The sequence below is a fragment of the Carcharhinus amblyrhynchos genome, unplaced genomic scaffold (genome assembly GCF_965287045.1).
Source record: "Carcharhinus amblyrhynchos unplaced genomic scaffold, sCarAmb.v2.hapA scaffold_48, whole genome shotgun sequence".
Classification (NCBI taxonomy): Eukaryota; Metazoa; Chordata; class Chondrichthyes; order Carcharhiniformes; family Carcharhinidae; genus Carcharhinus; species Carcharhinus amblyrhynchos.
In genome coordinates this window covers 989220-1002953 of record NW_027649789.1, presented here as the reverse complement: position 1 = coordinate 1002953, position 13734 = coordinate 989220, and the positions used below count along the sequence as shown (strand labels likewise).

At 42.8% G+C, this 13734-nt stretch overlaps 1 protein-coding gene across 1 annotated transcript in view; it reads right to left on the bottom strand.

Moving 5' to 3' along the window:
• Positions 1-13734, bottom strand: part of LOC145337405 (NACHT, LRR and PYD domains-containing protein 3-like) — a 64469-nt gene that overhangs the window by 32492 nt on the left and 18243 nt on the right. The window contains exons 3-5 of the mRNA XM_080182181.1: positions 10935-11101; positions 2334-2505; positions 2165-2230 (exon numbers count right to left, since the gene is read on the bottom strand). Coding sequence (XP_080038307.1) covers positions 2165-2230; positions 2334-2505; positions 10935-11101 — 405 coding nt within the window. The remainder of the gene's footprint in view (positions 1-2164; positions 2231-2333; positions 2506-10934; positions 11102-13734) is intronic.

Here is a 13734-nt window from a genome sequence, read left to right as displayed (position 1 = left end):
CCAGTGGATTGGGGAATCCGGTGGGCATTGTCATTCTAGACTGATAAGATTCCTCACACAAGGTCACTGTGAGACAGTGTTATTGTTTCAGTGGAAATGAGAAAGTCTGGATTTGGAATGGCCTTCCCTGAGAATTAGTCCGACACACATTACTCTTACCGGTCCCGTTCATGAGGTGAACAAGATTGAACAAGCTCGAAGCAGCACTATGAGGTTTACAGTAAATTTGCCAATGGAAATATTAATAGGATGATTAACATTGTAGAAAACAATTGTATGAAAAAATATGCATCTGACTGAGTGCAGTGAGAAAACACATGGACAAACAGGTTTAAGATAAAGATTAAGATAAATGTGCCTCAAATGTAGTTGTTGATGCAGTGTTGAATAGGGGCATCATTTATCAGGAATAATAGAGACAGAGTGAGAGGAGGGGGGGGTGAGCTTGGAGTTACAGGGGGCAGCAAAGTGCCAGGGACCCGGGTTCAATTCCAGTGTTCGGGTGACTCTTTGTGGAGACTGCACGTTCTCCCCGTATCTACGTGGGTTTCCTCCGGATACTTTGGTTTCCTCCCACAGTCCAAAGATATGCAGGTTAGGTTGATTGCCATGGACTAATGTGTATATACACATCGGGCAGTTGTTCTGCTTTGCATTCTGTAATGAAGTATGTTCCTTTCCGATCTGGTTTCCTGAGTCATTCCATTCAGCCAGCATTTATTGTCCATCCCTAATTCCCGTGAAAAGGTGCTCGTCAGCTGCCTTCTGGACCCGCTGCAGTCCACATGGTGTAGTTACACCCACAATACTGACACAGAGAGAGTTCCAGGATTTTGATCCAGAGACAATGATGGGTTTAAGGTCAGAGGAGAGCTGGCTAGATGGATAGAGAACTGGCTTGGCCATAGAAGACGGGATAGCAGTAGAGGGGAGCTTTTCTGAATGGGAGTCTGGGACTAGCGATATTCCACAGATTCACAATCCTTTGTGTGAAGAGGTTCCTCCTCAACTCAGTCCTAAATCTGGTCCCTCTTATTTTGAGGCCATGCCCCCTAGTTCTAGTTTCACCTGCCAGTGAAAACAACTTCCCTGCTTCTATCTTATCAATTCCCTTCATAATCTTATATGTTTCTAAAAGGTCTCCCCTCATTCTTCTGAATTCCAAGGAGTATCTTCACGGTCTACTCAGTCTCTCCTCTAAAGCCAACCCTCTCAACTCCGGAATCAACCTAGTGAATCTCCTCTGCACCCCCTCTAGTGCCAGTATATCCTTTCTCAAGTAAGGAGACCAAAACTGTACACAGTACTCCAGGTGTGGCCTCACCAGCATCCCATACAGCTGCAACATAACCTCGCTGTTTTTCAACTCCATCCGTCTATCTTTCATTTGCCTTCTTAATTCCCTGCTGCACCTGCAAACAAACAAACTTGTAATTCTTGCACAAGGACACTCAGGTCCCTCTGCCCAGCAGCAAGCTGCAATTGTTTACCATTTAAATAATAGCCCACTTTGCTGTTAATCCTACCAAAATGGATAACCTCACATTTACTGACATTGTACTCCATCTGCCAGACCCTCGCCCAGTCACTTACATTATCTGTATCTCTTTGTAGACTTTCAGTGTCCTCTGCACACTTTGCCACTCATCTTAGTGTCATCTGCGAATTTTGGCACACTGCACTTGGTCCCCAACTCCAAATCATCCATGTAAATTGTAAGCAATTACAGTTCCAACACTGATCCCTGAGGCACACCACTAGTCACTGATCGCCATTAAGAAAAACACCCATTTACCCCCCCCACCCTCCTTTGCTTTCTGTTAGTCAGAAAACCCAGGCACACAGGAGCTCTGTACTGAGATTCACACAGTACTGGGTTTCAGCCAGGTGTGTACAAGACTTCAGAATTAGTAGCAATTAACAGCTGGGTTAAATGAAAAGATGCAATGGTCACACATGTTTGAAAAAAAACACAACAGGTCAAACAAATTGTAATTTGAAGCAGTGTATGGTTGAGTATTAATGACAAAACCGAATCATGCTCTACCCAATTTCCAGTCTTTAATTTTCACTATCCCAGATTTTCACAATTTCTTTAAAAAAAGCTCCAATCATTCAGATTCTCAGAAGTGAAATAGTTTATAATCTCCATTTCCTCTCTTACCTTTCAGGTTACTGGGTAATTCAGATAAACCATGTGCGATGTCCATATAATCAAACGAATCAGCACCTGTTTAAATAAATGAACTTCCATGAAAACAGCTCTGTGTAATATTACAGTGATATCGACAGTGTTTAAATGGGAAATTGAATTCACTGTGATTTTACCGTACCAAGCTCCTGTATTTCTTTCAGTATTTTATCCAGCTTTGGGACTCCGTGACGCATTCTCACAAAGGATTCCCACATCACCCTTCGAGCCCGAGATCCTTTTTCCATCACCAGACTGAGGAGAAGTTTGGAACTGTCTGCCCGGTTTCCCTTCTCCACGAGATCAGTGACTTTCTATGAAGAATAATAATGAAGAATAATGAGACACAGAATGAAAGATAAACACTGAGAATTAGAAGGAAAGGATCTGCTCAGTGATGGGATTTCCCAGTTGTTTTCAGCTCAGAAATCAGTCACTGGGCCAGGTCCTGATCCATAATAAACACGGGCTGAAAATTCTCTTAAAATCTCATTCCAATCATTAACAATAAACAAATGTGAATCAACTGAACTAGAAATCAAAAACACATTTCAGCTCGTGTGGAATCACTGAGAATCTGTAATATGTTCATGTGATAGTTGTCCGTCCCTCAGTGTCCAACGCGATGGGGTGGCACGGTAGCACAGTTGTTAGCACTGCTGCTTCACAGCTCCAGGGACCTGGGTTTGATTCCCGGCTCGGGTCACTGTCAGTGTGGAGTTTGCACATTCTCCTCTGTCTGCGTGGGTTTCCTCCGGGTGCTCCAGTTTCCTCCCACAAAGATGTCAGGATAGGTTGATTGGCCATGCTAAAATTGCCCCTTAGTGTGCTGAGATGTGCAGGTTAGAGGGATTAGCGGGTACATACATAGTGATAAGGGGATAGGGCCTGGGTGGGATTGTGGTCAGTGCGGAATTGATAGTGCAGAAAGAGGCCATCTGGCCTGTCGGGTTTCTATGACATTCGATTACTGATTGACAACATGATCCACGTTTTTCACACACTTAAATCACGCTCTGATTTTCCAGGAAACCCTGATGAGATGTGGCTATGTTTTTTTTTCTCTCTGAAAGGGTGGTGCGTCTTTGAAACGCTCTTCCTGAAACGGTGGTAGGAACGGAGAGGTGGATGGTGTCTTGGTAAGTCTGGGTTTCCTGCAGGTGCTCCTGTTTCCATTGTCTAAAGATGGGCCTGGGTAAGCTGCTCTTTCAAAGAGTTGGTGCAGAATGATGGGCCTCCTTATGGACTGTAGGGATTCCTGTTCCCCATGTGTAAGTAAACTAAACAGCAGCAAATCAGAACTCAGACGGAGGGAAATAATGAGTTATCCTTCAGTTATTGAAATGGAAGCAATGTTAAAATGAAATTTGACTGACTAATTCAAATACCGACTGCTAATTTAGGTCAGGATAATGAGCCATTGACAATGGTGAAAAATCTAATGTAATCTTTACCACTCAGTAACTCAAATTCCAGGAACAAAACACTTTTCATTTACAAATTACTGGTATGAAATCTCGGTAAAGAGGAGAGGGGAGTTAGATAGGATTTGAGAGATAGTAACACAATTACAAGTGGGGTGTGAAGGGGGGGCTGGGCAAGATGTCAGGGTCATTTAATAGAGAATTTCAGACTGAAGTTTACAGGAATGGTTCAAACTCATTGGCTCGTAAACTAGAAGAATGGGAATTTTAAATCGAAGACACCTGAGGACTGGGTGCCATCGTGAGCACAAAGTGATATCTGCAGTCTGACGGGGAACACAGTAAAGGCAGCAGAATCTGAGGAGCTGAAGATAAAGGACAATGTGGGAGGCCCAACAGGAGAACACTAGAACAGACGAATCTGGGGGTAACACAAATATAGATTCAGATTCAGCAGGAGCTGTGCTGAGGTGGGAGTAGAAATGTGTAGTTTTACATTCAGGGAATAAGGATATTTCTGCACTGATAATTATACAGGAAATGGGAGTTCAGCTTGATTCTAAACACTGAAGTCACAGATAATCTGTCCAGGTCTCTGTCAGCCGCTTTAGATCATGTGGAGGGAATTGAATATGTTTTTCTGTGATGACGGGGATCCCATGAAGAGGCTGAAATGAATAACTCAGTAACATGTCTGACTGAATATTATTGTGAATGCTTCAGCCTGGTCTTTTGCACTCATGAGCTGGATGTGAAACTTTGAGAAATCCCCTCCACACGTTTGCTGTTTAATTGTCCAACATCATATGCCTTGGTATGGCAGGGTAGAAAAGCTTTATGCTGTGTCAGTTGTGGCTCAACTTGCCTATCTATAGTAGGGTGAGGGGTTGTAGATTCATCAGATTGGCACATTGTTTTTATCTATCCTTGCTGCTGTTCCTGCAATGCTCTCTGTAGTAATTCAGAAAGAGACAAATTCCTCTCTCCTGAAACCCTTTAGTGGAACTAACAAGATGAGTTGCATCCGTTACAGTAAACACGTCTGTAAACTTGGGACCTACAACAACAGTGAGGCTTAAAGCAAAAGGTTTTAAACTCCCATTGCTATCTTCCCATTGGGCAAGTCTCCTTTTGCTTAATAAGTGACTTTGTACTCCACAAAGCCCATGGACAAATTTAGCAAAAATCCCCCGTGTCCTCCATAACACTCAGCCCACCCCTCCCCCCACCTTGAGTCTGTTTCTCCCCCAACACTCCCACCATGAGGAGATACTTCCTATCACTTAGTGTTTGGTCTGTGGTGTATTGAAGGTGGGCCTGGGTCAGGCAGTGAAGTGAATAGGGTCCTCTGTTTCCAGGGAGCAATGTAGGTTCACTCATGTGGTTTCCTCCTTTGGTTTTGTTGTAGCCTGGACACCCACTTCCTCAGCTTTCATCTGCGAGTCCGTGCCTTCTTTATCTGGAGAGGCTAATGTGGACTATGAAGCTGGGCTAGCGCTTAATATAAAAAAGGATAGCAAGAGTTTTTATAAATATATAAAAAGGAAGAGGCTGGCTAGGGTGAACGTTGGTCCTTTAGAGGATGAGAAAGGGGACCTAGTGGTAGGGGATGGGGAAATGGCTGAGGCCTTGAATAACTTTTTTGTTTCGGTCTTCACGGAGGGGGACGTGAATAATTTGCCGGGTATTAGTGATGGAAAGGTGGTAGGACTGGAGGGTCTCAATGACATTATTGTTACTAGAGAGGTGGTGCTCGACAGACTGGAGGGACTGATTGCAGACAAGTCCCCAGGACCGGATGGAATGCATCCGAGGGTTCTGAAAGAAATGGCGGAGGTGATAGTGGATGCCTTGGTGGTTATTTTCCAAATGTCGCTGGATTCCGGGGAAGTGCCGGAAGATTGGAAAACGGCTAATATTACACCGTTGTTTAAGAAGGGTGGCAGGCAAAAGGCAGGGAATGAGAGGCCGGTTAGTTTAACGTCTGTTGTAGGTAAAATGTTAGAATCCATCATCAAGGAGGAAATAGCGAGGCATCTTGAGAGGAATTGCTTGATAGAGCAGACGCAGCACGGTTTTGTTAAGGGGAAGTCGTGTCTGACAAATTTATTGGAGTTCTATGAGGATGTGTCTAGGGCGGTGGATAGAGGAGAGCTGGTGGATGTGGTCTTTCTGGATTTTCAGAAGGCGTTTGACAAGGTACCTCACAAGAGGTTATTGCAGAAGGTAAGGGGGCATGGAGTTGGGGGTAGGGTGTTAGTGTGGATAGAGGATTGGTTGTCAAATAGGAGGCAAAGAGTGGGGGTTAATGGGTGCTATTCGGATTGGCGGTTGGTGTCTAGTGGAGTGCCCCAGGGGTCGGTGCTGGGGCCTCAGCTATTTACCATTTATACAAATGATCTGAAGGAGGGAACCGAGTGTATGGTGTCGAAATTTGCTGATGACACCAAGATTGGTGGAACGGCAAATCGCGCGGAGGGTGTGGAGAGTCTGCAGAAGGATCTAGATAGGCTGGGCGAATGGGCCAGGAACTGGCAAATGGAATTTAATGTTGGCAAGTGCGAGGTGGTCCACTTTGGTAGGAATAATATAAGAACATAAGAACATAAGAAATAGGAGCAGGAGTAGGCCATCTAGCCCTTTCAGCCTGCCCCGCCATTCAATAAGATCATGGCTGATCTGTCGCTGCTCAGTTCCACTTTCCTGCCCTCTCCCCATAACCCTTAATCCCCTCTCTTATCAAAAACCCATCAACCCGCGTCTTAAAAATATTTAGCGAGGCAGCCTCCACCACTTCAACGGGCAGAGAATTCCAGAGATTCACCACCCTTTGAGTGAAGAAGTTCCTCCTCAACTCCGTTCTAAACCGCCCCCCTTTTATCTTGAGGCTGTGCCACCTAGTCCTGCTGTCTTTTTTGAGCGGGAAGAGTCTTTCCACCTCTATCCTATCCATCCCATTCATCATCTTATACGTCTCAATAATGGTAGGAAGGACTATTACTTACGTGGCAAAAAACTGCAGCAGGCGACAGTGCAGAGGGACCTCGGGGTCCTTGTGCATGAGTCGCAAAAACCCAGCTTGCAGGTGCAGCAGGTGGTCAGGAAGGCGAATGGGATGCTGGCCTTCATAGCAAGGGGGATTGAATATAAAAGTAGGGAGGTCTTGCTGCAGCTGTATAGGGCTTTGGTGAGGCCGCAGCTGGAGTACTGTGTGCAGTTTTAGACGCCGCACTGACGCAAGGATATTTTGGCCTTGGAGGGAGTGCAGAGGAGGTTTACTAGGCTGATACCGGAGTTGAGGGGGTTGAGCTATGAGGAGAGGCTGAATAAACTAGGCTTGTACTCGTTAGAGTTTAGAAGAATGAGGGGAGATCTCATTGAGACATATAAGATAATGAATGGGATGGATAGGATAGAGGTGGAGAGACTCTTCCCGCTCAGAAAGGACAGTAGGACTAGGGGGCACAGCCTCAAGATAAAGGGGGGGTGGTTTAGAACGGAGTTGAGGAGGAACTTCTTCACTCAAAGGGTGGTGAATCTCTGGAATTCTCTGCCCGTTGAGGTGGTGGAGGCTGCCTCGCTAAATATTTTTAAGACGCGGGTTGATAGGTTTTTGATAGGTGAGGGGATTCAGGGTTATGGGGAGAGGGCGGGACTGTGGAACTGAGCCACGACAGATCAGCCATGATCTTATTGAATGGCGGGGCAGGCTCGAGGGGCTAGATGGCCTACTCCTGCTCCTATTTCTTATGTTCTTATGTTAAATATAGAATGGCAGGAAATAGTACAGAGACTGAGAAGTGTCCCATATGGGGAAAAATGAATTAGGGAATATATTAAGAAGAAAAAGTGGCCCCTATGGGCAGAATCTTGTGCCAATACTGAGATGGGACTGAGATCCCTAGGGTGGATTTTGAAGTAAGGCCAGTCAAGGGGAAGAGTGTACTCTATTGTCAACCATGAGGCAGGGTTCAAACCTAACTCTGGAGTAGAGAGGAGTGTTCATACCCATGACACCAACTGACTTAGAGGGACCGATTGGTAAATTAGCAGGCACTACACCCTTTAGTCACTTCTTGTTCTCCTGGGACTATGCCTAGAGAAATGGGTGGAATACCACAGTGAGTTTTTGGATCTGGGATCCATGAGTCAGATGTTTTAATGAGAAAAACAGAGATAAAGGAAAATGTTTGTTGAAACTGAGTAAAGTTTTTGTGATTATGAGTTTAGAAGCGTTACAGAGTGAGAAGTCAGAAAATTAAGTTGAAAGAGGAGTCAGAAATTGAGTTAATTGAGAAGTTAAGAGAAGAAAATAAGTACTTTTGCGGAGAATTAGATACAGTAAAAAGTCTGACAACACCAGGTTTAAGTCCAGTCGATTTATTTGATAGTAAACTCACTAGCTTTTGAGGTTTCCCTCTTCTTCAGGTGAATGGAGAGTTCTGGCCTCAGACAGAGCATATAAAGGACAGACAGTTTACAGATTACTGATTAGAATGCGAATCTCTGTCTGAGGCCAGAACTCTCCATTTACCTGAAGAAGAGGGAAACCTCGAAAGCTAGTGAGTTTACTATCAAATAAATCGATTGGACTTAAACCTGGTGTTGTCAGACTTTTTACTGTGTTTACCCCAGTCCAATGCTGGCATCTCCACATCATTAAAATTAGACAAGCAGGAACAAAACAGAGGTAAATATATTGTCTGAGTCAGTTTAAAGTATATCAAGTTAGTGGAAAGAATCCAAGTTCTGATTACTCCAAGATCCAGCAGGAGATTAATGAATTAAAGTCTCAGTTGTCAATGCAGATAAGGATGTAGTCTGTGTTTGGGACAGTTGTGTGAGGGAGATGGTGTTTATGGATTGGGTTGTGGCATTGACTGGGGACCCCCCACTTTTTCCAGAGGCACTTGATCCCACAGCAAGTTTAGAATTTGCCCCTGGTCTGATGAATTCTGTGACTATTAGTTGCAAGGAAGGCATGAAATTACCAGGAGATGTTGTTGACTGGGAGGGAATGAATGTTTTAAAGAATCTCAGCACTGTATATAGTTCTGAATGCAGACTTAACCATCCCCATCAATGGATAGTCTTGCGTTATTAGAAAATGTTATGCCTATGAACCCCATTAAAACAGACCATGTGGGGTAAGGAGCTTACACCTCACTAACATCACAAAGAATCCCAAGTGGTCCTTTATTTTGAGCAGGGAGTGTGCAGTGTGGGTAACAGAATTTTGAGAGAAAGGAATTATGTTCGCGAAGCTGACGAGGGAAATGTTATAAATTGATTGGCAAGATGGGAAATTGATTGGGGAAAATCTAAGGTTAAGCTAATAATTTGAGTAGTTTGGTAGTTCAGTGTGTTTATGTGGTCTGGTTGCTTGTCAAATGTAAGTGATTGTTGTTGCTAAGAGCAGGTTTTGTGAAAAGTCTGTTGTTTTGTGGAGTATTTAGTTTGGCAATAAATGCAATGCTTTACACTTTGATTTAACTTCAAAGGGGCTGAGTAAGTGTTACAACCGTTAAAATTTAAGTGCGAGATTTCTTGAATTTACTTCTGTTTTTTGAGTTTAATTACAGTTTGGAAGAAAGAAGAATGAAGATGACTGTCTTAATCTATTTTCTTTATTTTCTTTCAATGTTTTATTTTCATCCTAATTTAAAATGTTGAATTTGAATGAAAGATAATGTGGAATGCATGTTGGAAGCTTCCGTGCGTGTGTCTGTGTTTGGTAAAGTGGTTGTTTTGATGCTTTTGTTTTGTTGTTTGTTTAATGTTTTAATGTTCTCCCTAATTGTGATTTTACAACAGTGGGTTTGATAGAGTTTAAATACAAATTGGAAATTGGGTTGGATTAAATTGAAATAAATTTCTGGAATATTCGTGGCCTTTTGAGTATAATCAATGGCCACGATTGTGCTTAAAGGGTATAGAATATAAATACATAACGATATGTATATATGTGGGATGTTACTTTGAACACAGTTTTTAGAAAGTAAATTGAAATTTCAAAATCAAAGAACATAAATTTAAGTTTGAAATAACCAATTTGAATTTTGAATAATCCTGAGTTTGAATTTTGTTAAGAAAGGATTTAAACCTTGGAGGGAACCATGTGCTCTTTCCTTTGTCTTGAAGAAATTGTGACATCACCACATCGGAATGTGTTTTATTTCTTATGTATTTTTAATTGGCAGAGATTTCACCATCTTCTGTTCCTAATTTGGCAATTCAAAATTATATACATTGGAAGTTGTAAAATTTACTTTTTGTTTTTAATGTGAGAGTTTTTGAGACCAAATTAATTCATTTGGCTCCAAGCCAAATCTATCTTTTGTTTTAAATAGATGGCTCTTGAATAACAAACTCAGCAGCTTCAAGACCAGCAAGGTTATTTATCACAACCTAGGTGATAACTGAGACTTGAAGCGTTCGGCTCATTCAGATTTTCTCACGATTAACTTTCAAGTTAAAGCCATTAGTTACGCTTAAGTGTTACAGTTTCTGACATTTAATTGATAGAATAAATTGAGTGCACAAAATAACCAACTTGTAAATGGGAAGTTGCTTAAATTCTAAAGAGGTAAATAAGTTTAATTTTGACAAATAAAGATAATGGAAAAAGTCTGTATGGATCTTGTGTTTCAAAGAGGGATGCATTGAAACATATTCACAATTTATGATATAAGCATTTGAATGTGAGATTTTACAAGTAATATGTTTGTTTTGTGACTTTTACTGAGTAAATGTTATCTGTGGTAATCCTAGTGTTCACATGTAAAGTTTGTTTAGTTCAATGTATGTAAATGCTAATATGTTGGGAGCTAATTTTTTTCTGGAAAGCTAAGGGCTCTGGAGAGTGTCAATGACTTTACAACAGATGGCAGGATTTTTCCTACTACTTAGTTATTTGGGGTTGTAAGAGTTAAAATGCTTACAGGGGAGTGAATTTCTGGATTTTGAGACCAGATTTCCAGTTTGTATATCCAGTAATCTCCCAATAAGCTGCAGGGCGAGCGCGGCCGAGCCGCTGCCCCCGGGCGGGGCGAGCGCAGCCGAGCTGCTGAGTATCCAAAAGGGTCTCCAGATCCCCAAATTCCCAGCCTCTGAGGTTTCCCTCTCCTCATACCTGGGTCTGGTGTAGACTTAAAGACAGGAATATTATTTGTCAATAACTCCATTATCAGTGCAGCATATGATTCCTTGTATACTCGAAGATTATCTGGATAGAACCTGCTCTTTTACCATCATTTGTCAATATATCCTGAAAGTTCTGCACTGATTGAAATAATGCATTCTGTGTCCCTCCCACTTACCCGATGTTCTTGTCCAGTGAAAATCCTCTCGTATGTTAACGATAAGCTGACTCCATCCACTCCTCCTTCCATCGCCTGCTGTAGTCTGTCCCGGTAGAATTTTGTCAATTTGAACAGTTGATATTCATCACAGTTTGTCAGGAACTCAGGGATTGTGGAGTTTGGATCTGTGAACACAAATGGAGAAAAATAAACTTGTCAATGAGTTTCTATCCATGTTGTTACACTTCACTTTACAAGAAGCAACTGAAGCCCCCTGTGAACCGTTTTATCAAACACCTTCTGGGAACACAGAAACATTCAGTGAAAGTATATCTGACCATACCCCGTAACAAACTTTGCCCCAAATCCATGAAGATCCGTTGTTAAAAGAGGCTATCAATTCCAAATATAAAACCAACATTTTTGTTTAATTGTTCACTGGATGTGGGGGTTGCTGGTAAGGCCTGAATTTGTTTTGTTTCCTGAACTGCCATTGGAGGGAAACTTGCAGATAGTGGCGTTCCCATACATCTGCTGCCCTTCACCCTCAAGGGTCACAGAGATCATGGATTGGGAAATGTTGAAGGAGCTTTGGTGGGTTGCCGTAGTTCCTCCTGTAAATGATGCATATTACTATCACTGTGCATATATTGGATATATTGCACTGGAAGGGAATAGTTCGATCAAGCAGACACAGCACGGATTCATGAAGGGGAAGTCGTGTTTGACGAATTCACTGGATTTTTTATGAGTATGTGACTAGTGCTGTAGACAGAGGGGAACAGGTGGATGTGGTGTTTTTAGATTTCCAGAAGACGTTTGATAAGGTGCCTCACAAAACGCTGCTGCAGAAGATTATGGTGCATGGAGTTGGGGGTAAGGTGTTAGCGTGGATAGAGGATTGGTTGTCTAATAGGAAGCAGAGAGTTGGAATAAATGGGTGTTTTTTCTGGTTGGTGGTTGGTGACTCGTGGAGTGCCGCAGGGATCGGTGCTGGGACCTCAACTATTTATCATATACACAGACGATCTGGAGGAGGGGGCTGAGTGTAGGGTAACAAAGTTTGCTGAAGACACAAAGATGAGTGGAAAAGCAAATTGTGTGGCGGACACAGAGTCTGCAGAGAGGTTTGGATAGGCTAAGTGAGTGGGCGAGGGCCTGGCAGATGGAGTATAACGTTGGCAAGTGTGAGGTTATCCACTTTGGAAGAAATAGTATTAAAATGGATTATTATTTAAATGGTGAAAAATTACAACATGCTACTGTGCAGAGGGACCTGGGGGTCCTTGTGTACGAATCGCAAAAACTCAGTCTGCAGGTGATCAAGAAAGCGAATGGGATGTTTGCCTTTATAGCGAGGGGGATAGAATATAAAAGCAGGGATGTCTTGCTGCGACTGTACAGGGCACTGGTGGGGCTGCAACTGGAGTACTGTGTGTAGTTTTGGTCCCCGTATTTGCAAAAGGATATTTTGGCCTTGGTGGGAGTACTGAGAAGGTTCACCAGGTTGATATCGGAAATGAGGGGGTTCGCTTATGAAGAGAGATTGAGTAGATTGGGCCTGTACTCGTTGGAGTTTAGAAGGCTGAGGGGTGATCTATATAGACATATAAGAATATGAAGGGGCTAGATAGGATAGAGGTAGAGAGATACTTTCCACTTAAAAAGGAAACCAGAACAAGAGGGCACAGCCTCAAAATAAGGAGGGGGGTGGGGTGTTCAGTTTAGAACAGAGTTGAGGAGGAACAACTTCTCTCAGAGGATGGTGAATCTCTGGAATTCTCTGCCCATTGAAGTGGTGGAGGCTACCTCATTGAATATGTTTAAGTCACGAGTAGATAGGTTTTTGATAGACAAGGGTCTTAAGGGTTATGGGGAGAAAGCAGGAAAGTGGAACTGATTCACTTCAGATCAGCCATGATCTTATTGAATGGCGGGGCAGGCTCGAACGGCTAGATGGCCTACTCCTGCTCCTATTTCTTATGTTCTTATGCATTGGTGGCTAGGGGAGTGAGGTGCTGTACAATTGGACTATCTGTTCCTATACAACAGGAACAAGACTGTATCCAGGCATGGACAGTTATGTGGCAGGTAGCATTAACACCAGACAACTGCCAAACAACGAGCACTGCCAACAGAGAATCTAATCATCTCCCCATGGCATTCAACAAAATTACCATCACTGAATCTTCCACTGACCATATTCCCTGGGTTACCATTGAGACAAAACTGAACTTGACAAACAATATAAATTCTGTGGCTATAAGGGCAGGTAAGAGGCTGGGAATTCTGCAGCAGATATTTCTCATTTCCCAATTTCCCAAAGCCTGTTCACTGTTTAAAATGCACAATCAGTAAAGTGATGGAATATTCATCTCCTGCCCAGAAGAAACCAGCTCCATTCACATGCAATAAGCTCAACATTATTAATGACAAAACAACATGTTTGATTGGCAACCACTAAAGCACCTTCCAAGCCCATGACCTTTACCCCCAGCAGGGTGGCATAGGTATGGGAACATGATCACATGAAAGTTCCCCTCCTCCCTACCCTGTCTTGGAATCATATCCCACTTCTTCCGTCAAAATCCCAGGACTCCCTTCCTAATATACTGTGGGTCTACCTGCACCTCATGGACTGCAGAGGTTCAAGTCAGCAGCAGCTCATCACCACCTTTCAAGGAAAGATAAGATGGGTAATAAATACTGGCTTCACCAACAAGGCTCAAACCTCTATAATGAATTGGAGAAAAATGCCTCACCGACTTTGTTTAAAACACTGGAATGAACCTTATCTCTGATTCAACATTAGATTCCT